The following is a 27873-nucleotide window of genomic DNA, read 5'->3' on the forward strand; positions in this document are numbered from 1 at the left end:
ATGAAAATTTATGTCAAATCATATCTTCTCCTTGAATCTAACTATAGCAAAACGAGCGTAAAATGTTTTATAAAGACAATGACGAGAGAGGGATGCAACTTTTGACAACGACGTGGATATCAGCTGGCTGATCATCTTCCTCCTCCATGTCTGTCAAAAATCTCCACAGAAATTATGACAGCTACCAACGGAAAGGTCTTTAGTGCCAGTTTGAATCTGGTGATTGGTCGAAGGGTAATAGTTGTCATTGCAATTTTCAAAGCAGGAGAAGAAATTAAGGACTCCCTATTGGAATCTTATTTGTGCCATTACAATGAAAACCGTACCAAAGTCTGTGTACTCGATTTGATTGAAATAATATAGTTTTAATTTTTGTTTAGGTCAGTACAGTATTGTTTTGGAATGTTTTTGTTTTTTAACGAGTCATGCCATGTGTTATCGTTGAATTTTGATTGGATCAACTATCGAATATTATTTTTAAAAACCCATACAAGGTAGATCCTAGATGAACCCAAATTAAGTTTAATAATTGTGATTTATACTGCTACGACAACCAGAGGGAAATGATGTAGAAAATAAATGAAAATGAAAATAGGAATAAAACTAGAAAAGCATAATAATAAAAAATAAAAAATAGAAAGAATTAAAATTAACCAATAAAATATATATTTTTATATATAAAAAAAATTAATACAACTTGATTTAGCAAATATTTACAACACACAACAAGTAAATAACCTAGAATTGTTGTGCTCCCGACATAATTATTTTATAGCACACAACAAAACAAAATTATCATCAAGGATTGTCAAGTTTTTTTTTCAATCATGGTTGTTCTATAGTACACAACAAAGTAAAATAATTATCAAGAATCGTTGGACTCTGATAACAACAAAAATAGACGAAACCATTGGATAAAAGATTTGTTATAAGTCAAAACCCTAAGAAATCAAGAGCACTAGAAATATGGGGAGTCAATCAAAATATTCAATTTGTATTCATCTATGTCTTTACTAGCTAATGTTAGAGAATTATATAAATCATATCTTGAGGTTTCACCTAATAGCTTAAACTTTTGAGTGAGATAATTCTTGACATGATATCAGAGCTTTGTTGACCTATAGTCACAAGTTCAAATTTCACCATCCCTATTTTATTTGATAAAAAATTAAGCACAAGGTAGTGTAGATCAAAAGGCTTTTATTTAAGGGTACGTGATAGAAAAATTATATAAATCATATATGGGGGTTTCATTTAACAACATAAGCATTTGGATGAAATGGTTCTTTGACAATGAGCTATTACAACATTTTATATATAAAAAACTAGAAAACTCTAATAATACTAAATAGAAAAAATAAATTAAAAAGAATGTTCCTTTCAAATAGAAAAAATAAGCTAGAAAAATATAAAATAAACAAAAAAAATATAAATTTTCCTATAAAAAAAAACTCCTACGTCAACAAGTATCCCTTTGACAACAACAGAGTGCTGATTCTTTTCTCATGTCAATTCTTTAGTAACTTGAGCATCATATGGGTCTCCAAGGCATGGATCGTGGATGAACCCGAATTTGTTACTTCCACAAGGATCCAGGAAATGCCAAGTGATATTTGACTCCATTGAAGCTCATCTCAAGACACGAATTTGTGTTGTCATTTATCAGCATGTTTAAACACGAAGAATCTTCTCCCTTTTCTTTTCTATTTCTAAATTAAAGCAAAAACACAAACCAAAAGGATCATATATTGTGTCCTTACCAATTTTCTCGGGGGTTGAAGGAACTCCACCGCATCAAATATAACTTCATGACTGCGCTGATATTTTATTGATATTATCGCTTTTTTGTGGATTTTCTTAATGTCGTTTTATTTTACTTTTTTAATATATTTTTACAGTGACTTTTCTGTCACTTATTTTTTTTCAAGATAAAAATAATATTACAATTGAATCCTTTGAAATCAAATGATAAATGATACACAACAACTTGTGAATTTCAAAAGAGAGACGAGACAAAACACTCTTCAAGTCTCTTTCATCCCTTACTCTCAACTAAACTAATGCTTCGCATCTAAATGGAAACCCCAACTTTCACTCATTTCATGTTTATTTCTAGCTTTGTGTTCTGACTTTTGGCCTTTTTGTGGTTTGTGGTGTTTTGTTGTGGCAGTGGGTGGGTGGTGTCGGGTTTATCGATGATGGGTTGTTGGGTTAGTTGTAGGTCCAGACCTGTCGTGAATTGAGGGAAAGGGCTGTGGCGGTAGAATATTGTTAATCTTTGGTTCATGGGTTTCTCAAAGTCAGTGCAAAATTAAAAGGAAGGATTTGAAAGCTAAAAGGAGAGATTTAAGTGTTTGTAGGGATTTGAATTTTAGCAACAGAAAAACAATGAGATTCAAAGGGAATAATTTCAAAAGGAGAGATTTGTGAGAGTTTGAGAAGGGATTTGGGTTTAAATAGTTTGGATCAATTGGTTATAGAAAATTGAACAAAAATAAGAGAAAAGGAAAGCTAAGAAGGAGAAGGAGAGCAGCGGAAGAAGAGAGAAGATTTGGATAAAAAAACGGAGAGAAGATTTGGAAGAAAAGGAGCCGGAGGAGAGAAAGAAGAGTAACTTCTCTTATTTCATCATCAATAATCCAAAACCATATTTTAGAAAATTAACAAAACAAATCAAAACCAACAAATAGAATTATGGAGGACTAAATAAAATATTGGGCTATCCCCTATTTACTACACAGCCGAACATGGGTATAAACTGTGTTTCAGGTCCAAGTGTCCTCACCGCATTCGATTACAAGCATTTCATACATCTAAAACACAATCTACGTGAAAAAATATTTACCAAGCAAAAATAAAGGCACCGGTTTTTCTCCTAAACAACCCTAGCTAAGAACTGAAGCATGAAGCGATCAGTGAAAAAAAAAAAAAAAAAAAACACCGGTGATAGCTTTTATTCACAAGCATGTCGCCATCTATGTAGATCTGTATCATCCCACGAAGCAAAAATGGAGAGAGAGTGCTGACATAGCTAGTAAATTTACATTAGGCAGGTCGGTGTTAGTGCTGTGAATTGTTAGTGACCTCTACTGATGACCTGAAAGACATTAATTGAGAAATATCAGACTTGGTATGTCAAATTAAATTGCTGCCCACTTGAAGAAGGAAAGATGAACAGACAAATATCGAAAGACTCTTACTTGGAAGACTTGGAAGACTTGGGACGTCGATTACACATCTTTGTAAAGAACTTGTGCAAAGGAGTTTGTGGAACAGGTATCAGTTTAGCTAGAGCAGCAAGCGGCCAGCTGATTGGACAGAAAAATAAAAATAAAAAACTAGAGTTCAGACATGCAAACATGATCTAAATGGTAAGAGAATAACACACATAGGATGTTTTCTGGAAAGGATATCTCGTGTTTGCTTCTTACACCATATTCATAAATGACATTTGAAGAAAATCACTTCACTTACCTGATAAAACCAATAATAACTGAAATCAGCCACTGTTTCCAATTGAGCTTGACGGTAGAAGTAAACTTTCCAACGAACTCAACTATGATTACCTATAAAAACACACGAGAAAATAATAATAATATTAATGTTCATGGACAGCACAAAAAAGGCCCAAAACCTAGGGCATTGAAGAATTTAAGAGGGGCTAATATAACTGCTCTTACCTGAAGTACGAGTGTTATTGCAATTATAGCAATGAATACGTGGTTTTTTGAAATCCCTTTGAAAATATTCTTTTCATCTGGTTTCCGGGCATTAAATTCGTTGAAGATCTGCATTTCAAAAAATTAGTCCCTTATCATGCCCTTGTAGTTAGGAACTCTCGACAACCAAATCATACAACAATGCTTAAGATGGAATTTAACTAGAATCATTTTAATTGTTTGTTCCTTCAGTTTATATTAAGAGCAGTTAAAAGACTTACCTGACAGAGCACAAAGGCATTAAATATCAAGGTATTCTTCACTTCGGTCGCACGCTGAGGGGTCTCATGCTCCAAACCTAGTAAACTCTCTCCTCGAAAATTAAGGACAAGCAGCACGGTCACTTGATATCCGGCCTAAAATTTTGGAAACCACAATCAACAGTTACCATTATTGTATGTTATGTGACTGGGAAAAAAAAAAAAAAAACTAAGCAGAAAATTTATAGCAATTTGAAGTGTTAATATTGACAAGATAGATAGAATAAAACCAAACACTAAAACGTACCTGTATCAGCAGGTTCCTCCACATGATATTTGTTATTAGTGGTTCCCTGAAAATGTGTGTACACCATAAGGTAAATCATAGAAAATGCAAAAACCATGTCCCAGTTATTTTGATAACAGAGAAACAAAAGGAACATAATGAGACACCAAGTTAATTAAAGACCAGAACTGAGACATTTTACCTGGGAAATATCCTTATAGAATAAAGGCACCACCATTTTTACAGAAGAAACATATACTAATACTCACACAAGTTATCTAATAATAACAAAACGCAAACAAATGGCTGAGTTTTAGGCTGAGGTAGGAAGGTTTGAAATTTTAGTAAGGGGAAGCCATTAATCAGGTTCAAGAATCGAACTAAAACAGACCCATCTACTTCTCTAAAGTCCAGATGAGACACTAGTTGTAACATACATACATACAATATCCCAGGCATAAAATGCTTGGACAAATCAACAAGGCGTCTCCAATTCTAAAACTTTACAGATAAAATTTTCAACTCATTGTATTACAAAGGAGGACACTGTTCTAAGCATAGTACAGGTCGAGTTCAGTTTTAAAATTTTCAACATTTTACACACCGACAAGGTGCCAACCAACGTAGCATTTCTTACCGGCGACCAACTGGAGATCTATTCATCAGGTGATCTGTTGGAGGCTCAGTAGCCAGTGCCAGTGCTCCAAGAGTATCCATGATAAGATTAACCCAAAGGAGCTGTATTAATAGATAGAAACATTAGCATGAATACAGACTAACTGAAACAGTTAACCTTTTTCAGTTGTGTGATACTAGGAGTGAAAATACCTGCACTGCATTTAATGGGACTTCACCAGAAGACATTGCAGACACAACATTTATAATGAGAGCTGCAACATTAACTGTTAGCTGAAACTGAATAAATTTCTGGATATTTGCGTATACAGATCTACCCCAACGGACAACCTGCATTAAAGAGACATTTAAAATAATTGAAACTTGCACTTTCAAAAAAGAATGAAATAATAATAGCACAACTTGGCCCTAAAATGCTTATCAACTTGGGTGTTCAATAATATTTAGTTAGTCTATGGTCGTAGTGAGTAGCAACAAAAGGCCTAAGACCTTGATCTACTGTGACAAGTCAAGAAGATAATTTTGAAGAATGTGATGTCCTGCAATAGCATAAAAAAGCGAGGATTCTAATTCAAACTAAATTAGCTGAAAACAGTGTCAACCTTCACGACTGAAGCAAAATTGTCGTCCAAAATTATGATATCTGAGCTCTCTTTAGCAACTTCTGTGCCTTGAATACCCATTGAGAGACCAATGTCTGCCTGAACTCAAAAAAATGAATAATAGCAATGTAGCAAGTCAGAGTACCTTGTGAAAAGAGATAACTGATTATAATAATATTAAGAACCATTAATACAGAAACATAACAAAACTAGGGCTCTGCACTATTCTCTTAAGCAAAGATCTCAACCCAAACCAATTCAAATTTGTTTTGTTAGAAAACCAAGCATTGAAATTATTAACCAAAACCACTGTTTTGTGAAGAAAAAAATAGCACTTGAAATCATCGACCAGATAATGAAAGGTTGCTACACATTTTAAGGAAAAGGAACCAGTTAGGAGAAATGCCTCAGATATAGGACCCTAACTTCCAGATGCATTTTGAATTCTAAACTTCCACCAAACTTCCTCCAAATGAACTGTGTGGCACTCTTTCTTTGAATGCATGGAACAATTGGAACAGCATTAAAAAAGAAGAAGAAGAAGAAGAAGTCAAACCTCATGTAATGCAGGAGCATCATTTGTTCCATCTCCAGTTACAGCAACAACATGTCCCCTCCTTTTCAATGCTTGCACAAGCAAAAGCTTGTCATTCGGAGAAGACCTCCCCATCACCTAAAAGATTTTGAATAGCACATGTTTCTAAGAAATTTGGCTCTTTTAAGTATCAGACAATTTGCAAATATACAAAAACAGAAAAAATTAATAACAAATGGAGACAATTAATTCTTACTGAGATCTTCTCTGCGATTTCTTCTCTTTCTGAACCTTCATATTCACGAAACACTCTTCCTTCAATAACATTAGGCTCCACAGCATCTTCTTCTGAATTCAGTATCCCACATTCCAAAGCAATTGCTTTAGCAGTTTGAGGATTGTCACCAGTTACCATGCGAACCTATGTACAAAAGTTCCTTGTTATTATTTCAATGCCTGGCTTAATCAAATAAGCATGTATTAATGAAGAAGGGTCTAAGATTCAACACTCCTATTTGTGGAATGGCATCAACTTGATACAAAAATAAAATTGTAACACTAGACTTCATCTAATTGTAACTCTCTCAATCATAACCATATAATGTTCTATTTTGTTTAATTGAAGCATACAATTACAGAATCTTGATGGCTAAAAACGTCTGCAAGCAACAAATTAATTAGAAAAAGTTCAGATGACTTCCCAACAAGACCCAGCAACATCCCCAGTAACAGGAAACAGGGAAATAGAAAATAATCTGCACTTCACTTAAACTTCCTGGCCACCAATTTATGTTTGCAGGTCAATAGAGGTCTCGTGTTGTTTATCAGGACCAATTTCATGCTCTCAAAAGGTAAATTTATAAAGACTGCGTGTGTGAGAGAGAGAGAGAGAGCTCAGCAGGAAAAGAATTTCCCACACTTTCAGAATCACCTCCCAGCAAAACTATAGTTAAAGTTCATGAACAAAATCAGTTGTCCTTGGCTGCTTTTAAATATTTTAAGTGTGGAAGAAAGAAAAGCATGATCTATCTTAGGAACTAAAACCTGTTTCAATGCATTTCCCCCTTAATTTGAGAAAACTCTCAAATATAGAATTATATTTGACCCAATAGCAACAATCTTCTAAGTCAGATGGTTCTATTTCTCATACTTTCTTACTTGCTCCTACGGAACCAAGAGGTCGAAAAGATTGAGAAAAATCGGTCATTCACAACCACTAATGAAGGATTTCTCAAAAAGTTAAAGGATTGGTAATCCTTTTTAGAAATCAAATGGATTCGGACTTGTACATACGCGAGGAAAGTAATCATAAAAGAAAGAAGATGAGTTCTTCCTTCTTTTATCACTTAGGAGCCGTGCAAGATTAAAGTCTCATGCACGATGAACAGCATTAACATTCAAAACTAAAACCTAGATAACACTTATATTCAACTCAATCAAACTACTTTTATATTTGAGGGAAAACAAAGCAAAGTAGAAAGAGAAATATAAACTAGCTAAGCATCAAATATCACAATGACAGAGACCAAGACATAGGAGCATTGCGATCAATATAGAGCAAGATATCAAAAGCTTAGTAATTTAAAAGGAAACGAGCACAAAAAAATTAGAAAATAAATAAATAAATAATGACCTAAAATATGTGGTTCAGAAATTCTAAAGGAAAAATAAATCTGTTATGTATAATCCCAAATTGCTTTTCCAAAATAATCGTTCATACCAGAATCGATACAAGTTCAAAGTTATCAGAAACCAGCATTCAGCATGCTGAAGTATGAATCCAACAGAGCTTTTATAATACAAAAAAGGTTGGAGAGCAAAATAGAAATTGCAGCATCATACAACAAATAACTGATTGCATATCAATCATGCAGACGTGTTAAAACATGACAAGCAAAAATACCTTAACACCAGCATTTTGGCACAGTCGAACAGCATCTCTCACACCTGGACGACATGGGTCCTGCATAATTTTATATACAACGTAGCATGCAAATATAAATCATAACAGCCTGAAATAAAATTCAATTATATGCGAAAATGTAAATGTTCAGCAGCTGAGTGAAACAAAATTGTGTAAATATAAATGTTAAGAGCCAAGTGAAGCAAAACTAGATTACATAAATCAACAAAGTGAATGAGTAAATTAGTTGCATCTCACAAGGCCATTAGTAGAACAGCATTCTGGTGTGATAAATAAGGATGTCATCGTAAACAAGTGGGGTAAATGATAATCTCGACCATATGGCAACATGTACCTTTATGCCAATAATTGCAAGCAAAACAAGATCATCTTGAGGAATCACCCATTGAGTTAGTTGTTGTTCATCAGCTGGAACTTTGTCCATGTCATATGTTCTATACGCAATGGAAACACAACGCAAACTCCTGCAAGCCATATCTTCAATAGCTTTCTTAAAAAACGACACCTGAAATCAAACACCAGTTTCACCAAAAAGAATCCTATTATAATATGGACGATACCATCAACAATAGCAGGTGCCTCTTAAAATGATGAAACAAACATTATTGCTTTTCAGTTCTCTAAATAAAGAGAAAAGTCTGATGTGAGAGAGAACAGAAAACAACATTTCCACTCAAAGAACTGTGACTAACCTCCTTTTACCAAACACATTACATGGACAAACTTAATCAGAGAAAGCAACCATTTAAACCAACCTTGTCTTGATCCAATGGCACTGTGTTACCACTTGCATCAACATATTTTGTACATGAGGCTAAGACTATTTCGGCAGCCCCCTTCCAATGTATATGCACTTGAGAGTCGGGCTGTAAAAAACAATTTTGAATCACATCTAAGAGCAGAAAACAATATTGGTTCAAATTCACAATTTTCAATTAGTTTCCTAATTATATATGGACTACATTACTGGCCTGTATAAAAAATATTGTGGGCCATGATATCTAGAGTTTATGAATTGCATAGAAAATAAATTTTACTGTGCTATTTTTGTTGCCCACCAAAACTTTAGCGAAAGAAAGAATTCTGAGTATTGCTAGTCAACGATGTTCAAATGAGTCGAATTACTTCATACACACAAGCAAGGTTATAAAGGTCTCAGTTTTAGCAGATTGGTGCAATGGATGAATCATAAAGGTAACTGTTCAATTGGTATTTAACATAAATGAGTTGAGTTACAAAAAACAATAACAACACACTCTTGGGCTTTTCACAATCTTAGAAATGAAGGGTAGTATGTAAGAGAGAGAAGCACCAAACAAAAATCAACTTTTCCCAAAGCACAGTCCCATACTGGACTGTCAATTCGCTTTCACTAAGGTTACTATAATATAACAAATTAACAATGCAGGTATCTTACCAGCTGTAGTGCCACCCCGCCTTTCTTCTTCTCAGAGTTGAATGGGAATACATGAATGATATTCGATTCAGATCGAACAGCATCGAAATTCATCCCCAGCTACCAACAAGGAATACCCATGATCTGATTTAGAATTCAAAATTTCACCTTATAGCAAACAAGAGTAAGTTAAAAAACAGACCTTGATTGCCCATCCCATAATGGCCTTTTCTGTTGGCGATCCAGAAATCTCTAGATCTCCACCTCCCTGCCAAAGAGCAGTGACAGCAAATCATATGATGCCCTAGATACTTGATCAGCTGCTCAATTACATTTTTCATATTTAAGAAAAAAAAGCATGAGAAATCCCTTGAACTTACCTCAGGAACAAAAACACTGCCGGTTGTGTTTTGTGCAATACATTCAATAAGTAAAGAAGACAAAATAGGAGGCAACTGTGATTTACTTTCAGGAAGATCCATTTTTTTCCCTCCAGAAAAAGCTTCCACGACGGTCATCTGTGAATCAAAGAGGTCTTTGAAATTAACACGAGAAGAAAGACACTGACCCTATTACTCACTCCCCCATCCTAGTCAAGGAAAAGCTATGAGAACAATCTTTTCCTACAGATTCACCTGATTCAAGGTCAAAGTTCCAGTCTTATCACTGCAAATAGTGGTGGCAGAGCCCATGGTTTCACAAGCAGAAAGCCGGCGCACCTGCGATTCAACTTCTATTTAGCCAGAGTGTCAAGGTCATCAAAACCACCAACAATAATAAAGAACATCACATACCAAAGCCTTATCTCTCATCATTTTTCTCATCGAGTATGCAAGACTGTCATAGAAGGAAAAAAAAAGAAAGAAAGAAAGAGAAAGAGAGTCTGTTTTAAGCATAACATATTCAATCCTGAAACTAGTATATGAAAGTCAGAGGTAACATCACCGGCTATATAAAAGGAAAGATGGGAATTAATCTGCTACAAAAGGTAATAATAAAATGCATGGGATTTTTTTTTTTTTTTGAACAGCACAAAATGCATGGGTTAATGAAAGATAGTAGTAATTTGAACTTGTGATGACCGCTGATGAAAGAAATAATGGATTATGTTTGGATAAACAATGTTGCCCAAGATACTGGACTAATTTTACAAGGTAAACTCACGTTAAAGTAACTGCTAAGGGAAGCCCTTCAGGCACTGCAACTACAACAATGGTGACCTACAAGGATTATAAAGTTTGTTAATCAGAGGCATGTAGAGACTAAGGAGAATGCTTGAAGAAAGGAGCACATACCGCGACGGTCAGAATTTTAACGGCTCCATCTACTGCTGTACTAACTTTTGTTTTACCCGCTACGAACTCAGGACTTCCATCAAAGTTTTTTGTATGTCCAGTGAAATATCTGTTGGATCAAATTTGCAAATTCAACATACAGACATAAAGAGAGGTGAAGAGGACAAAGAAAAAGATATCACAGTTACCTGACCAAGAGGACTACCAAGACAAGCAAAGCTACTGTCAGCCCCACAATACCAATGAAAGTTGCAACCCCATTCAAGCGCACCTGTATGCAGTCACTAACAGTCAAATATGATGCTTATAATGTAAAGGTTATTGCAAACCAATATTGAGAAAACCAACCTGCAAAGGTGTTTCTTCACCATTGTCTTCTGAAATACTAGCCATGAGCAACCCCCATTCAGTATTAATTCCAACACCTGTTACCTGCAGACAATGGGAAAAAAAAAAAGACACATAAGCTAGCAAGGTAAATAGAGGCCAATAAACCATCAACCCCTACCATGAAAGCACACCCTTTGCATCCTTATTTATATCTGTCAGTTGAGAACAAGATTTTGACAATCAACAGAAAGCCTTTGATAGCTTCAGGAACATTACAAAACTGGTTTTCAATAAGTGGTGGAACTATGGCAATGTTATCAATGAACATGGAAAAAAAAAAGAGGGAAAGAAGAACACAAAACAAGCATGAGGAAAATTTACATCAACAAAAAAAGATTCCTCAAAGCATTCCCCAAATCACCAACGCCACTCATCCCAATGGTGCTTTCCCTTGCAAGGACTGAAATCCTCTCATATTCTTTAGAATGTGATATATCTTGCTGTTTTAATCTTAGCCATCCAAATTAAAAGAATGGCTAGTGGATATTTCAAACAAAAGCAAATCTAAAATTTCAGGATAATTACTGCCATCGTTCTACATAGATATTCTTTGATGATTCAACTCTAAGAATGAATAAACAGTTAGAAGAAAATTAAAAAGAAAAAAGAATTGAATAATTTACACCATCCATTTCTTGTTCAAGCACAGATGCAGAAGTTGGGTCCACAGTTAACAATTTGAAATCAGATTCCTTCTTGTGCACTATTTGAAGCTAGCAATTTAGCATCATCAGAAAGTACACAAAAAAACAATGATTCACTTGGCAAGAGAAACATAAATTCTCTAATTTATCGTTATTTATTGATTATCCATTTCTTCTTTTGATTATAAATCTTTGATGAAATGCAGCCTGTACTTTTTAATATAATTTGTTTGCTTTTTCTTTTTTTAGTTTTCCACAATGAATTGAGTTGTATAATTACTTGTTTATGCAAAATATGAAAATAGTTGTGTTGGAATTTGGATAGTAAGATCTTGCCCATTAAATTTGGAAGGCTACAATTAAAATATCATGTCCAAATGAATGTGAGAGGGATCCGAATACCCCATGCAGAGTAAAAGGGATGGGGTAAGGCTAGGTTGAAGACAAACCCTCGGTCCCTCAAGGACAAAAAAGAAGATTGCTGCACGTACTACCAGCCCTTTTCCCTCTTTTTACTCTCTTATTTCCTTTCAAATACATAGAAACCAAAAACAATGTTGAGACCCTAACTGTATCCCTCCATTAGTTGCCTTCGATGAGCCAACAAGATGGATTTTAAAAAAGTTGAAAATTATTGTACTTAGCAGAGGGGAATAGAAAGAGAACAAAAATGAGAACATTTAAATTTTACCAGCATAGTGCCACTACCATCTGCAACTTTGCAGCCAGACATTAGAAACGGTTCCCTGGAATTCTTTTGGACCTGAATAAAAAGCAATCAAACTTGAATACAAAGAGCGTAACGATGCATTATCAGCAAGTTGAAAGATAAATCCAAGGCTTACAATCTTGCTTTCTCCAGTCATGCTTGATTCATCAATAGAAAGGGAGTGACCAGTAATTAAAATTCCATCAGCAGGAACCTGGAGAAATATGAAGGACGCCAATGAAGTAGGGGAAGAAAATGAAAATTACCAGAAAATGAAAATTACCTGATCACCAATGTTAAGGGGTATAACATCACCAGCAACAATATCATATATTGAAACTTCAACTCTTCTACCTCCCCTGGTAACCTACACAGGAGCCTTTAAATTTAAATTTAAAGTACAAGACAAATAAATGCCCATAATTAAAAATAAAATAAAATAAAACTGCCATAGTAGAAAGGCACCTCCAAATGTATGTTTCTCTTCTCCTCGTTTAAATTTTGAAACTGAAGAGATTGCTTGTAGTCACTTATAGCTGAAGAAAGAAAGGAAGAGGAGGACATATAGAAAATGATAATAGTAGATGCTCAAAGTTCAAGCTAATATTAGTGACCACAGAAAAAAGCAAAACACTCATATCCATCTATGATATATAACATCATCTCCATCAGGCTAGTCCTTGGAAGAAAATTTGGACTTTTAACAAAATGACCAGAGAGCATGACCAGATTGTCTAAGACATGACTCTTAAGTATCTTATATGACCCACCAGTGATATTTGGCTAGCCCCCCAACAGGTCTCTCCTATCATACTAAATAACTCATTCAAACATTAAGAAATCCAATAAAGCAAGCAAATCACAGTTGAAGGCTTTTCTTTGATCTTCCCAACCAGATGAACAAAGACAAACAGGATAAATGACAAATACCAAAAAAGCTGGTAGGTCAGACAAGTATTCTGCCACTTCTGAAAAATTATAGCACTTTATAGCAGTCCAAGAGTTCAAGCATTATTATAGTCAAATAATAACACAGCATTCGCAAAAACCTATATATATTGGCATACTTAAATGGATCAACGTGAACTGGCAAATGATGACACGGCATTTTCAAAAATTATAGCAGTTCAAGATTTCAGGCATTATTATAATCAAATAATAACGCATAGTGTGTGTGTGTGTGTGTGTGTGTGTGTGTGTGAACAGTCAATGGTTCTCCATTTTTTGTTCACTTCTGCATTAATGGTAGTTCTGTTAATTAAGCAATATTGCTGTTGCTTAGAATCTCTTCTATTTCCAATATTTGCAGCAAGTAACAGTTTTGTGATTGTTATTGGGAAGTTTTTTGTAAATTCAACACACACCCACACACATCCAGCAACAGAAATCGATACAAAGAAATGCAGGGAAACACAGCACAAATATGTAACAAGGCACCAGGCGGCATCCTACAAGACCAACCACAGTGTTTCATCTATAGGAATTTTAACACAAGAAACCAAATAGATTTGACAAACTTAACATTGTAACTGAATCACATAAGTATTATCCTGAGAAGATTAAAACAAAAAACTCTACTAAGCAATGGGGGATCCACTAATTTGCTAGTCTATACAAAACTTAATTTTTCCCAATTCAAATACATAAAGCGCTATAAATGTATCTCCATACCTGTCACAACAATGACAAGAATAACTGCAAAAGCAATGCTGGCCCCTTCATACCATCCTTCCTTAACACCCTGCAAAAGAAATGCGAGACCATCTGAATAAGTATGCAACAATATATTGATCAGATAAAGGTCAAGGAACCGTTACAAAAACATATAGCACGCAAGTTGACATGGAGACCACATTCAAGAAGCTAGATGAACTTATTGGCAATTTTCTAGTGTTTTAATGCACCAATGCCATCTTTTTTTCATTATTTTTTGTCTGTGTGTTTACATCCCTATGTTTATATGTGTGGACTGCAAGCGTATGATTCTTTTTCTTAATCAACCATCAATCTTGTTTCCCAAAAGCAAACCAGATTATTGCCGTGTATATAATGTAAGCACAAGGGAAACCAAAATTTATTCGCCTCCAAGAAGTGAGGATCAGGTTATCGAAAGTTAAATGAATTGATTCATTGAAAGCTCTGGATGAAGGATTCTTCTGGTTCACATGGTCAAATAATGGTGGCACAATCAGTTATGCCCTGCAGAAACTCACCTCTGTCTTCATACCCAGCACCAAAGAGGCCACTGCAGCTACCATCAATATGATCAAAGTAAGATCTTGCCAAGCTTCCCAAAGGAACATCTACAGAAAGCACCATACTAAATTCAATCAAGGGTGTACAGTACTCTTCTTTTTTGGTCAAAGAAGTAGAGAAAGAAGGGGGGGGGGGAGGAAAAGTAAGCAATGATACTAAGTACAAATCTGCAAAAGAAGTTACCCAAAAAGTCCTTCCTTTTTTCTGAGGATAAGTATTTGATCCAAATGCATTCTTCCGTTTCAATAAATCAGCATCATCTTCATGAATTCCCTTCTCTATATCAGTTTTCAATGCATCTGCAACCCCTTTTACCTGGTGTAGATATAAAATAAGAAAATGAATCTAAGATAAGAATAGTAAAATGATACAGAGAGCAAAGAGAGTGGTAGACTTGCCCCTCCGAGTGCCTCCAAAGCATTATGATCATGATCCCTCGTGATTGCAGAAATTTGCCCCACGCTAATTCCAAAATCACCAGTGGGGGGTGGATGTTGTTCTGTGTGTCCTGCCATCCCCAAATTTCGGTTAGTTCACATACTACCAGCACAGTATACCATACTTCTTGTGACGAGAATGCAATTAAAAACCTGTGGTGCACTGAACATCTCGGAGAAATCATAAATTACACGTTCAACTAACACACCAAAAAAATTAACAGGAAATCTATTATAAACAGTATCCAATATAAACTTCAAAAATTCCACCGTGCATCAGACCAAAGTAACCATCTGTCAAAATGAGAACCATGAAATAAAAATAAACAAATACGACCAAGAAAAAGAATGCCAACGATTTTCCAGCAAGACACAATGCCCTTCGCAGCAAATAACATCAAGTAAACAAAAAGAAAGAAACATAAGTGGGGGGGAATGAAATCAACAAAGAAATGAATAAAAGACCAGATAACACATCTAAAATTCTGAACAAACAAATGATTATTTCACGCTAAATACAGCAAACGAACAAGAATGCGACAAATATAATAATCATTTCATAACATATGATAATGAGCACAAATATTCAAACAATTACCATAACTATCGCCTAATCAAACCATATCATACTGTGTTAACAAAACCACACCACATTAAGCACGGTAAAGGAACGGTAAAGTACCATTGGATCCATTATTCCCAGCTTCCTTGAAAAGATGTGCAGCCTAATACAATACCAAAAAAAAAATTAAAAATAACAAAAATAACCTCCTGCAAATCAAAACATTAGAAAAAAAAATTATCATTATTAATTAAATCTAAAGCATTATTTACCCAAATCACTTGCGCATGTGCTCTTATCTTGCTTAGTATTCTCTTCTTCTCCTCTTCCTTCTTCAAGTCCAGAGTATATCGGAATCTTCTAGAAGCATTAAGCACCAGCGCAGCTTTCTACGAAATCCACACACATTTACATTAGAAACATAAAATAAAAACTAATTACCTTACCTTATAAATCGCAAAAAAAAAAGAACACGGAGAAACTCGAGAACGTACCCGCCATCTGCGGAGGCGGTCGATGGGAGCGTTTTTGGTGCTGACGATATCAAAAGGACCGGACGAGTCGTCGGCATCACGGCCGACGTCAGTAGAACGATTTTCACCAGCTTCCAAATCATCTCGCTGGCGTATACACGGCGAGCCTTTAAACAAACTTGTCATTCTCTTATTTCTGTCGTCGGGGAGAATGGCACCACCGTCAGAAAAATCATCTCATTTTCAGTTACTCTTTCCATCATTAAAATCATTTAAAAACAAACAGTTACTCTTTTCAAAGAAATCTACACTCTCAAGAATAACTTCTGCCTGCTTGCTTAAAAATGCGATTTAAAAAATAAATTAAAAAAAAAAAAAAAAACAGTTCGAAGCCATAAAACAGTAGGCTAGGCCAAGTGTCGTAGAGTGTATTTAGAACTGTATTTTACTGTTGCATGATACGGAAGGATGATAAGAACAACAGGCTGTGAGAGGTTTCCCGGCATTTTTTTTTACCGTGGTTAAAAGTAAATGTCGAGAGGGTTAATGTTTTTTTTTTTTTTTATGAGAAGCTGTTTTATCGGATTTTAACAAGGTAAAAATTAGGGGTGGTTCGGTAAGAAAATGGTTAGAATGCTAATTTATCTAGTCCTTGTATTTTCGATTAATTGTTCAATTTGTCCTTTTGTTTTTGGAAATCATAAATTAGTATCTTGACTACGGTTAGAATGCTAATTTTTAAAAAATGATTTTATTTTAATTTTTTTATAGTATGTGAAGGAAAAACTGAAAAGAAATGGAGGGTAGTTAGGGAAAAATAATTGAATTGTAAAGGAAAACTAACGAAAGCATTCAGTTAAAAACATATCTAAAGTTGAAGTACTGGAGTGAAATTAAGTATAAAGTACAGGTACTATTACGCTTACCCGATCAAGAGCTTGGCAGTGCTGCTGCTCCCAAGAAAAAGCTAATTAATCCAATAAAATGAAATCTACAGTTAATTTACATAATCCAAACGAAAATGGAATGCTGCCGCAGCAGCAAAATAAACAGTGTGACGCTTCACTTTCACATCAAAAGGCACTTTCAACGGCGATAATTAAAAAACAAAATAAAAAAACTCAATAACTGTAATTATATTAGCAAAGAAAAATAGCACTCATCTTGCTAGTTCGAGGTCAGTGTTTGAAGATACGAAGTGATTTAAAACTCGGGTTATGAGTAATTAAGTCAATTTGTAGATTTTCAAGCTAGTCTAGATCTATTATTTTTATCTAATATAATTTTATTTTAGTTTTTTTAAAAAAATATATTTGATTTTAATATGGCCCATTTTGGACAGATCGAATAAGAAATTGAATATAAATAAATAAATTGGGGGGGGGTGGGGGCCGCAAACAGATAAGGATCCAAAATAAATATCAAATCCAGCCGACAGCATTGATGCTGTGTAAGGGAGGCACGAGGCAAAGAGATGAGGGGATTGCCAAGATCAGCACTCAGGACAAGGAAAGCAATTTTCTGTGGATGCCACGTGACCACCTTACTAAAAATAGACAATAAAATAAACACCTTGCTGGCGGGAGACTCCCACGTCCCACGAAGGCAGGCCACCTTTTACTACCATTATTATTTAGGTCTGTTTATTTTTATATTACAAAGTTAAAAAAAAAATTAAAATTTTTTTATTTTTTTATTTTAAATTAATAATTTTTTAATATTTTTATATTATTTTAATGCATTAATTTTAAAAATGATTTTTAAAAAATAAAAAAATATATATTATTTTAATACATTTTTAAATAAAATAAACTTTAAAAATAACCACACTAAACTTCTCAGTACATGCTTAATCCAAGATTTATTTTAAAAGTTTTGTAAGTTTTTTATAATTTACTAGACACGTGTAAAGAATTCTCTTAAGAAAATCACGAAAAGTTAGATTTGCTGTCCGTTTGGTTTCAATATTAGCCGTTCAAAGTTTAAAATCAACATGATATATTTAAAATCTAGTCAATCAAAAAAAAATGTTACCTGGCCAGATATTTTCTTTAAGAATAGATAAATTATACATCATGTTATACGGCTTAATTAATATTATTTTCACTTCCTATTCATGATGAATTTGTGTTTATTATACTAAAATTTAATCGAAATAGCACCAAAAGTCCGTAAAACAACTAATCAATAGGTTAAAGTTGTCTCAAATCCATTTTCTGCAGGCGTAATTCTTCATTAATTTTCTAGAACCAGGAAAAAAGATGCATAAAGCTTTAAAAAACCTGCCCTATAAGTATTCTCTATGATCATAAAATATTTCATTCATAGCAAGAAGAAGAAGAAGAAGAAGCATGGGACCCCGAGAAGAGAACAAGATTATGTTTTCATTTCAAGTTTTATTCAGAATAAAATGTAAAATTGAACAGAACACACAGACACCACACTGCAATCTAAGAGAATTGTTGTAATAAAGAAAGTGCAGAGCAGAAATGTGGAAGAAGTCACAAACCAGCTGCTGGAGTAATCTCAGAAATTCTTTAACAGGCTTCTAGGAAACAGAGAGAACAATCAATGGCGACCTCTGCATCAGCAAGAAAGAGTTTTCGTGAGTTGCCTTCCCCTGTCTCTCCTTTAATATCAACAGCTAGCACACATTATATACTAGATAATTCCGAGCTATGCCACGGCTCTGAATAGAAAAATCTTATATGCTAAGAAAAATATCTAGGTACAGTTAATTTGCTTTTGAAAAGCACGAAAAAATCAGCCAATTACAACACTGATACAAAGGATAATCAACGAAGTAAGGATTTTATACTGAAAAAGAAAGGGAGAGATGGGAAGAAGATGCAAAACCAAAGCAATGAAGTAAACGCTTCAAGCTGTATCATATACTCAAGCGACTTTACCCCATCAAAATACTTCTTCTATTCAAGAACAGTACTGATCAGACTCCCATCTCTTTCCCTCCTCTCTGAAGTTTCCAATCAGCTGATCTCAACGTACGTATTGCGCTGTGAAGGATCTTGTATATCTGGACCATGCCTTCGAGCACACAAGCCTTCAAGGAACGAGCAGAGACTAGCAGGAGATTATCGAAAGAAATACCTCTAGCTAGCTATTACAGGAAACTAAATGACTTGTATGGAATATATGCGCAGGTGGGATCAGTTCTTTAGCTTTTGGTTTCAAAGAATCACTTCGATTTCTATTCTCGTCTTAAATCTCCTGATCTTGCAAGCTTTAGCACTTTTGAGTAAAGAATAGATTAACGAACCTCTTGCAGTAATCTGGAATATGGTAGCTCGGTAGATACAGTTGACAAGGAACGATATTTGATTGAAAATCAAAGCCGGCCCACTTCCTCTTTTTCCTTCCTCTGTTTATGACGGAGTGTGCATTTTCTTGCTCTGTAGCTTTTTGTAGATTGAAATGATAAGAAGAGTGATGTGTGCATGAAGTTAACTCTCCGGTTAGGGTGGTGAGATCTACTTTTTAAAGAGAATGGTGGAAGGTGGTGGTTCGTTAAGCTTTCTTTAAGACAGTTTTTTTTTTTTTTTACATGATACTGGAGTCCTTTTTTTATTAAATAGGCGCTAGTTTAAATCTTGTAATATTACTCTTATTATTTCATATAATTAAAATTAATTAATTACACAAGCTAATATATGCATGTGTAAGTTCACTTTAGATACTAGTATAAAATTTCGGTTAAGATGGTTTTGTGATATTTTTTAATGTGTATTTAATATTGTTATATAGTGTACTTTTCAAAAATATTTTTATTTAAAAATATATTAAAATAATTCCTTTTACAATGAAAGGGAGGAAATACCTTGAGATAAAACTAGCATTAACTCTCCAAGGTGACCTATATGTTTTAAGCTAATTCTAAAACAATAAAACAAAAAAAAAAAATGTTAACTCATTGACGGCTTTAATCATATAAAAAGAAAATAGCAAATATTTGCGTCCTAAAAGTTTGTGGTGCCTTTTGCAATGAGAAATTGTCGAATACCAGTTTTTAAAAGGTTAGGTGGTCAATTTGATGCTGTAATCGTGAGTCGAAGTGTAGTTATAATTGTTTTTTAAAATATTTTTTATTTGAAAATATATTAAAATAATATTTTTTATTTTTAAAAAATTATTTTTGATATCAGTGCATCAAAATGATTTAAAAATATCAAAAAAATATTAATTTTAAAAAAAAATAAAAACTTTAAATTTTTTAAAAACACTTTTAAAACGTAGAAACAAATACGATATTGGAGGGTAATTTTTTAAAATATTTTTTTTATTTTTTATATTATTTTATAAAATCATTGAAAAACACTAATAAAAAAAACATAAATATAATATTTTCTCAAGATAAATGCAAATTTAAAAAACATCTTTAAAAGCAAAAGTTAGCATAATCCCAAGACCCCCTAACATTCCTTATATTTGCATTATTCCTTTGATTTTTATTGTTTTAAAAAAAAAACATTGCATTGGCCAATCTAAAAAATCAATTATAGTCTCCCTTTCAATCCATTGAAAAATGACTACAACTTGATAGTTAGCGATAAAGGTATAACGACAAGCATATTTGATATTTGATTAAACTTAACAATCATGGAAAATAATAGGTGGGGGGAATTATTGATACTAGGATTGACATTGGTAACTTCATGCTTCCCCTTTCCTCTGTCGGTAAAGAAAGCATGATTCGGACACATTTTTCGTATAGATCTTAGATTCTATTTTTTTAATCGAGGTTACTTAGGATAGGCTCCTTAAATTTCTGTTTATCAATAATTAAAAAATATCCAAACTTCTTGTTTTATTCACGGCTTTATTATTAGGGAGACAGTTTAAGAAAGTAGTGCAAACTATATTTCATAAAAAATAATTTAATTTTTTTTATATTTTTAAATTGTTTTGAATTGTCGATATCAAAAATAATTTTTAAAAATTAAAAAAAAATATTTTAATACATTTCTAAATAAAAAATATTTTAAAAAATAATTATTATCATACTTTAAACATACCCATAATTTTTTTAATATCTTATAAGATAACAAACCTCATTTCTAAGATATATATATTGCGTAACATAGCAAACACAATATTTTCACTTTTTTTTAATTTGAAATTCCTTAAAAATAATTTTAAAATGAAGTTATATATTTTCAAAACATATTATATTATTATTATTATTATTATTATTTCTGTATATTTTATTTGATATAGTACTGTTTCGACCTGGTAACCCTATTCCAGTATCCACTTCTTGTCACCAATTTTATGCTTCGTGATCCATTTGAGTTCTATGGCTATCATCTATCTAAAATTATAAATTTTCCTACCTAAAATCATAATAAAACACGCTTCAACAAAAACATTGTTTGTCGGCATGCAATGCCGCTGCCCATTTCATATAGTTGTCGGCAAGCAACTTCCTCCGTACATTCGTAATTCGCGGCAGATAGGGAGACTGCATGGGTGATGACTTCATTTCGAAGATTTTCTAGTACTATAGTTGAATACTAAACTAATTGTTAAATCACATGACAGGGTTTTTGTTCTCTGGAAATAATAATCTTGAAATTTATCTTATTGTTGCTAGCAGGGGTGTTAAAAAAACTGACAAATCAAAAAAACTCAACCATTAAAAAAAACCAAATAAATTGATTAAAAAATATAAAAAATCACTTAATCCGGTTTGAACTTTAATTTTAATTTGAAAAAGCTTTAACCGATTAAACTAGACTGGATTTAATTGAATCTAAATAACTTTAAAAAAAATATATATAAAAAGAAACATTCTCTAAGAACCATGACCCTAAATCATTCCATCCCTTTTCCGGCTGCCCCTTTTTTTTTTTTGGTGCTCTCTCTTATATTTTCTCATATATAGTGTTAACTTAATATTGAATCATTTTTTTAGGTTTTGACACTAGCTATATCTCCTCACTTTCTCGTACAATCACTTTTTAGTCTCAATGCCAATGCCTTTCACAACCTTCACTTCACTTTTATTATCAACCATCAAACAATGGTGGTTATAATACCTCCATGTGCATTTACAAATCTAATTATTTCTCTAAACTTTGATTCATCTCTCAACTTTGATTCATCCTATCATCTAACATTAGAGATAATAATCCAATATCTCAGTTTATTTCATCATTCATTTGTTAATATGCACAACCTTTATGAGAAATGGAGTATGAGGGTTTTGTGTACAACAGCAACATTAAAAACAAGTTCATTTGGTTTATGATTTTTTTTTTTTTTGAACGCTAAAAACTCGATCTAAATAGAACAAAATTGTTTTGATTTAAACTGGTTCTCAATTCAATCTGGATTATATTAACAAAGAATATTATTTTTCAATTTAGTTGAAACCAAACCAAACTAAATCGTGAATACCCTTGCTAGCTAAGTTGAAATGTTATGATGGAGAAACTTATGAGTAATTTTATGATACTCATTTTTTATATTAATTAAAAAAAAATACTAGATGAAGATAATTTTTTATTTTTTTTAATGGATCATAGTTTTATATTTATCTACTTTTTCAAAATAAATTTTTAAAAATAACTAATAAAATATCACTAACTATCGCTATAAAGTTTTTCTAAATTAACACCAACGGAAATAATTATATTAAATGAGTAGTACCAAATAAGAAAGCTTAGAGCAATCCTATTCATGGTTGATATTTGTGTATCCTTTACCGACTTTTGCAAATCCTGTCCATACTTGACGTGCACGACGGACCGGATTCGCATTAAGATTTTTATCTAAAAGTTGTTAAAAATATATTTTTTAGTGAAAATTTAACATTGAATTTATATTATTTTAAATATACTTTCTTTTCAAGTAAAGTTTTTTAAACGAAAAACTTAATAGTTAATACACAAGTTGGTTACTACTGTGTTTAATTTTTAAGAATCTAATTAAAAAAAATAAAAAATAAAAGCTTAACCACTAATTTGTTTGAAAGTTGGCTGCAGTTACTTTTTCAAAGTGTTTTTAAATAAAAAATACATCAAAATAATTTTTTTTTATTTTTAAAAAATTATTTTTACCATCAACACATTAAAATGATCTAAAAATAATAAAAAAATTAATTTAAAACAAATAAAAAATATAAAAAAAATTAAATTTTTTTAAAAATATTTCTAAAACACAAAAATAACTAGGGTATGAGAAAATAAAATATGAGGTAAGATTTTAGAAATTACGATCGACAATCCTAACCACAAGGAAAAAAAAAAAAAAAAAAAACAAAAACAAGAACTTTTGACTTCGGAATACACAAGGCCACATTATTCTTCGAAATTAAAAGCGACCGCATGCCTGTCTCTCCTAGTACCCGTGACCATGGGAGTTTCATTATTTCAATGTCTTTGAATGAAATGAAGTGTGTGTGTGTGTGTGTCACCTTGAGAGCTTGTGTTACATTTTACATCTTTTTTTCATAATAAAGGAGGCATGCACCTCCTTCCCACAGAAAGGCAGTACTTTCCAGTACATGCATATTTTATAAGATAAATCTTTGTCGGATTAAAAAAAAAAGATAGATTTTTGGCACTTTAAATTTGGCCTAGCGCAAACACGCATGTATACAAGCACAGAATATTGCAAACAAGAACTTTTCCACAATGCTTATGTGCTTGTGTTTGTTTGTAGCCGCCACTGCACCAGAAGCCCGCAAGACATGCGAAGAAATGTTTTAAATGCTTAACATAAGAAAAAAACAAAGGAAAAAAAAGTTTTAAAAAATTCATATATTATTATCAAGATATGAGAGATGTTTTTTAAAAAAAAAAATACTTCAAGATTTTCTTTTTAATTTTTATATCAGTATATCAAAATAATTAAAAAATATAAATATTAATTTAATTTTTTTCAAGTAAAATATACTTTTAAAAAATTGCAAACACCTCACACTTTAGTATTTGGTATTTTAATTTTATTTTGTAGTTAAGTAGCTTGCATTTTTTTTTTAGTTTAACGTGGGTGTCTGGGCCAGTTTACGCGCACCTCGACTAATCCCACGGAGCCCTGAAGTTAACGACCATGTAAGCCTCCAATGCCATCATATAAGTAATCTAGGGCTCGAATCTAAAATCACAGAGAAAACAAATCTCTTTATCCTAAGCTCTTACCACCAGACTAGACCACCATTAAGTAGCTTGCATTTCGCTACATGGAGTATCGTGCTTGCCACCAAGGATATTGCTGGAATTCTAAAATTAAGATTTCGTCGGCAGGGGCAGAACTCTGTTTATGCAATTATGATTGGATAATGGGTGGCCATGCCTAGACTCTGAGAAGGTTTTCAATTTAGTCCCAAGTCTTAAGACTAGCATCAAATTAAGTTAAATTGATTTCATTAAAATATCATATTCTCCTATTCTAAAAATTCTGATCCAACATTAATTTATTTAATTTAAATGTTCCTTTATACTAATCATATTATCCATTTATCTCTAAAATTTTAGTTTTCTCTTGTTTTAAAGGAAAGAAGGGTCATGCATACGTTAATTTGGAAAATGTGGTCTCTTTTAAATTTATATTTTTTGATAAAAAATATTATTTTTTATGTTTTTAGATTATTTTGATATGTTGATTTAAAAAATATTTTTTAAAAAAATAAAAAAATATAATTTTGATTTATTTCTTAATGAAAAATATTTTAAACCGTAATCACTACCATAATTTCAAATAGACCCATAATCTTTAAGAAATTTCCTACTTGTGTTTGAATTCCACCGTTTTTTGTAAGAAAAAGTAAAGACAATTTCCATTGATGATTGGTAAGGAATTAAGCATTGCAATTAATTATAATTACTTTACAATAAAATTTGATAAAAGCAATGTTCCCTGGGAAATAAAATTAGCATGGAAATACGAAAATAACCAAAAAATTAGTAAAGTACAAGTCACTTAGAGATGGAGTATTTTAGGCACTTTGGATAATAGCACATTAAATATTAAATACCCAACTATAGAAAGAACCGAAAGGTGGTATCGAATAGTCTTAAAGTAATTATTACTCTGAGAAAAATAGTAAAAGCAGTTTTTAATGAGTCGGTGAGGAAGAAGTCAGAAGAAGCAAGTCTCAAGAAATCTTGATACCAAAAAAAAAAAAATCCCAAAAGATCTCAAGAAACAAGAAATTCCAAGGTATAGCATATTCCTTGTGATCACATTATAGGCTAGCGTGCGAGGATGGTTTTGTTCTTGGCCGACGCGAAGCCGACACGAGTTATTGTCGGAAATGGGTAAAGGGCAAAACAGAAAAACGGGCTTAATCTTTTATTGTTTGATCAAATCAGACCTTTTACTTCATATTAGCTTTATTACACCTGTCCTAATATGATGGTTCGAGTGAAAACCTAGCCGATTAGGTCGTTTGATCTTGATAAACTGTGAGTCAGCCCTTAAAACTCGGTTTGTTTTTTTTTTTTTTTTAAATATTATTTTAAATAAAAAAAATAATAACGTTTTAATTAACCTTAGTAATTAAAATCATAGATTTTACTCTAAATTAATTAGCACATATCAGCCTCTCTATTTCTAAGACTAAAAGTAATTTAAGCTCTTTTATTCTTTTACACGTAAACGTTTATGATGGAAACCCATACGAATTTCCTATAAAAAAAATATCTCATCCAAAATATTGAAAATTAGAATATTTATTTTATTTTTGACCCTGGCATAACATGATACTTCTATTATATGATTTTTATTTATAATATAAACTTGTTTGATTAATTGATATTTTTGTGAGCTCAAAATCAAAAAGCTTCTAAAGAATATAAACATGTTAGTGAATATAATGTAAATGAGTTCTAAAGACTGATTTTACATTTCAGTTCCCGAGCCAAGTGCCATGTGATAGTGAGAGAACTGTTTAGATGGCCCACGTCACTATGACAAAAAAATAAGACCTGAGAACGTCCACTTTACCTTAAAACTACATCCAAGAAATTTAGATCCGGCTACAACGTTGGATAGATTAGTAATATTTATAATATTAGACCCAAAAGTTTTAGATATGAGTCTAATAATAAAGTTGTGTCATGAAAGTGTAATAACTAAACAGAAAAAAAATTAATATTAAAAAATAAAATTAAACAAAAAAAAATAATTAAAAAAAATAAAACACCATTCCAATAAATAGTATTGTTGGAGAAGAGATACATTAAAACTCACTCATGAGATCAGGATAATCTAAAGAAAAATAAACAAAGTAAATCATGAAATTTTTTAATCAAACCAATATTAAAAAATAAAGTTGGAAGAAAAAAATTAATTAAAAAAATTTAAGTCAACTGAGTTAACTCATCAAATCAGATTAATCCATCAAATTTAAAATACATGTCATGAAAGTATAATAACTAAAAAAATTAATATTAAAAAATTAAATTAAACAAAAAAATTAATTTTATAAAAAATCTATAACTAAAAATGCATCCATTTTTTTATTATAGATTTGCATAATTTTATAGTAAAAAGATAATTCCTTTTAGTTATAGTGAATTATTAGTGAAATGGGATATCATTATTATTTTTTAAAAAACCCCTAATCTATAATGTCTCAAAATTGAAACCCACTACTCCATTTTCTGTTTTAATAAATTTATTGAACTAAATTCGATAAATTTAGTATGGACAAGTGGCATAAACCCCCTAATCCTAATCTATAAATTTCTCTCTCCACACACACACACACACACTCCCTTATATTTAAAATCCGATGGCAGAGGCCATTGTTTTCGAGAAGTCATGAGGTTCTGCAGTATATTTCCTTCTTTTGTTTATTTTATCTGATATGATATGTATTATGTGATAACAACAAGAATAGTTTAGAGTTCTCCAACTAATGATAAGAACCAAGACCTCAAGTGCGAAATTAGACAGTATCAAAAGCCATTGATGAGCTCTCCAATTGGATGGATCAATTGTATGGACAAGTGCTTCATGCCACCAGCCTCAAAGCAAAATCTGTACTACTTGATTTGTAGAATATATATCTAAATGGTTGTGAGAATTAATCCTATTCCTCAACTAACGTCAAAATTAAAATCTCTAAGATGCAAGGATTAGCGATGTTCATTGCGAGTGTGAACACATCTTCTTTCACTCTTGACATTTTGGGCGAGAATAAAGGGAAAAGGTAAAAGTTAAAGAGGATAAATTAAGATATATACCAAAGTAAAATAACATTCTGATTCATATATATATCATCTTTTATTGTGTTATATTAGAGTCCCAGAAAGCAAAAGTATACTTACCTTATCCAGACACAGGAGGAAAAGCTGTAGAGGAACCTCAAGAGCATTCGCAGTAGTTGATGATCTCTTTGATTTTGACTCGAGATATGCTAATTGGTTGCCTCCTGGAAATGGAGAAAAGATACACTTGAATTTATATATAAAATGATGGTCGTGAGGTCAAAAGGGAGAGAATAAGAATAATAAAGATTGACAGGAAATGGCTGGAAGGATGCAATATATATATATATATATATATATATATATAGAAGATGCCAAGGGGGAGGAGGACGCAACTCCTCGTTATCCTGTATGGATTCCCAAAGGAACACCTAGCAAGGGCATCGGCGATAGATTTGCCACACGAAAGTTCGAGGAAATTTCTCAGATACGTGTAGGCAGGAACTCAACATGGCGGTGTTATTGCTGTCATGTCAACTCAACAAGGTGATTTTTTTTTACGTTTTAAAAAAAAATATTTTTTTATTTTAAATTAATATATTTTTTAGTATTTTTAAATTATTTTTAATGTGTTG

General features: G+C 32.4%; 1 protein-coding gene across 8 annotated transcripts; it reads right to left on the reverse strand.

The window, feature by feature from the left end:
* Positions 1-2703: 2703 nt before the first annotated feature.
* On the reverse strand, positions 2704-27528 carry LOC118039568 (calcium-transporting ATPase 10, plasma membrane-type). Of its 8 annotated transcripts, XM_035046301.2 has the most exons (38): positions 19342-19637; positions 18974-19125; positions 18574-18645; positions 16991-17031; positions 16086-16260; positions 15864-15980; positions 15712-15754; positions 14991-15100; positions 14776-14907; positions 14550-14639; positions 14008-14077; positions 12802-12872; positions 12620-12703; positions 12473-12550; positions 12319-12390; positions 10942-11025; positions 10782-10864; positions 10594-10702; positions 10463-10518; positions 10093-10135; positions 9934-10017; positions 9679-9816; positions 9501-9566; positions 9320-9418; positions 8658-8768; positions 8237-8407; positions 7882-7941; positions 6235-6399; positions 6000-6116; positions 5444-5542; positions 5034-5171; positions 4843-4943; positions 4227-4272; positions 3941-4075; positions 3681-3788; positions 3475-3566; positions 3201-3308; positions 2704-3097 (listed from the first exon to the last, which is right to left on the reverse strand). In XM_035046301.2, the coding sequence occupies exons 5-38, from the start codon at positions 16248-16250 to the stop codon at positions 3061-3063; spliced, it is 3282 nt and encodes a 1093-aa protein (XP_034902192.1). In that variant the 5' UTR covers positions 16251-16260; positions 16991-17031; positions 18574-18645; positions 18974-19125; positions 19342-19637; the 3' UTR covers positions 2704-3060. The 8 variants fall into 8 exon arrangements, with proteins under 8 accessions (XP_034902192.1, XP_034902196.1, XP_034902202.1 ...); XM_035046305.2 differs by lacking the exons at positions 18974-19125; positions 19342-19637 and adding an exon at positions 27359-27528; XM_035046311.2 differs by having other exon boundaries at positions 3210-3308; positions 18974-19638.
* Positions 27529-27873: the final 345 nt, after the last annotated feature.

This window comes from Populus alba, chromosome 18, assembly GCF_005239225.2.
Source record: "Populus alba chromosome 18, ASM523922v2, whole genome shotgun sequence".
Classification (NCBI taxonomy): Eukaryota; Viridiplantae; Streptophyta; class Magnoliopsida; order Malpighiales; family Salicaceae; genus Populus; species Populus alba.

Excerpts from the sequence above, each read along its gene's own strand:
- LOC118039568 (XM_035046309.2), bottom strand. The coding sequence starts at position 16,250 with ATGACAAGTTTGTTTAAAGGCTCGCCGTGTATACGCCAGCGAGATGAT. Across the intron at positions 15,101-15,711 it reads TGGGAATAATGGATCCAATG|GACACACAGAACAACATCCA; the intron begins GTACTTTACCGT and ends TGGGGATGGCAG. Across the intron at positions 8,408-8,657 it reads TGCCATTGGATCAAGACAAG|GTGTCGTTTTTTAAGAAAGC; the intron begins GTTGGTTTAAAT and ends GTTTGATTTCAG.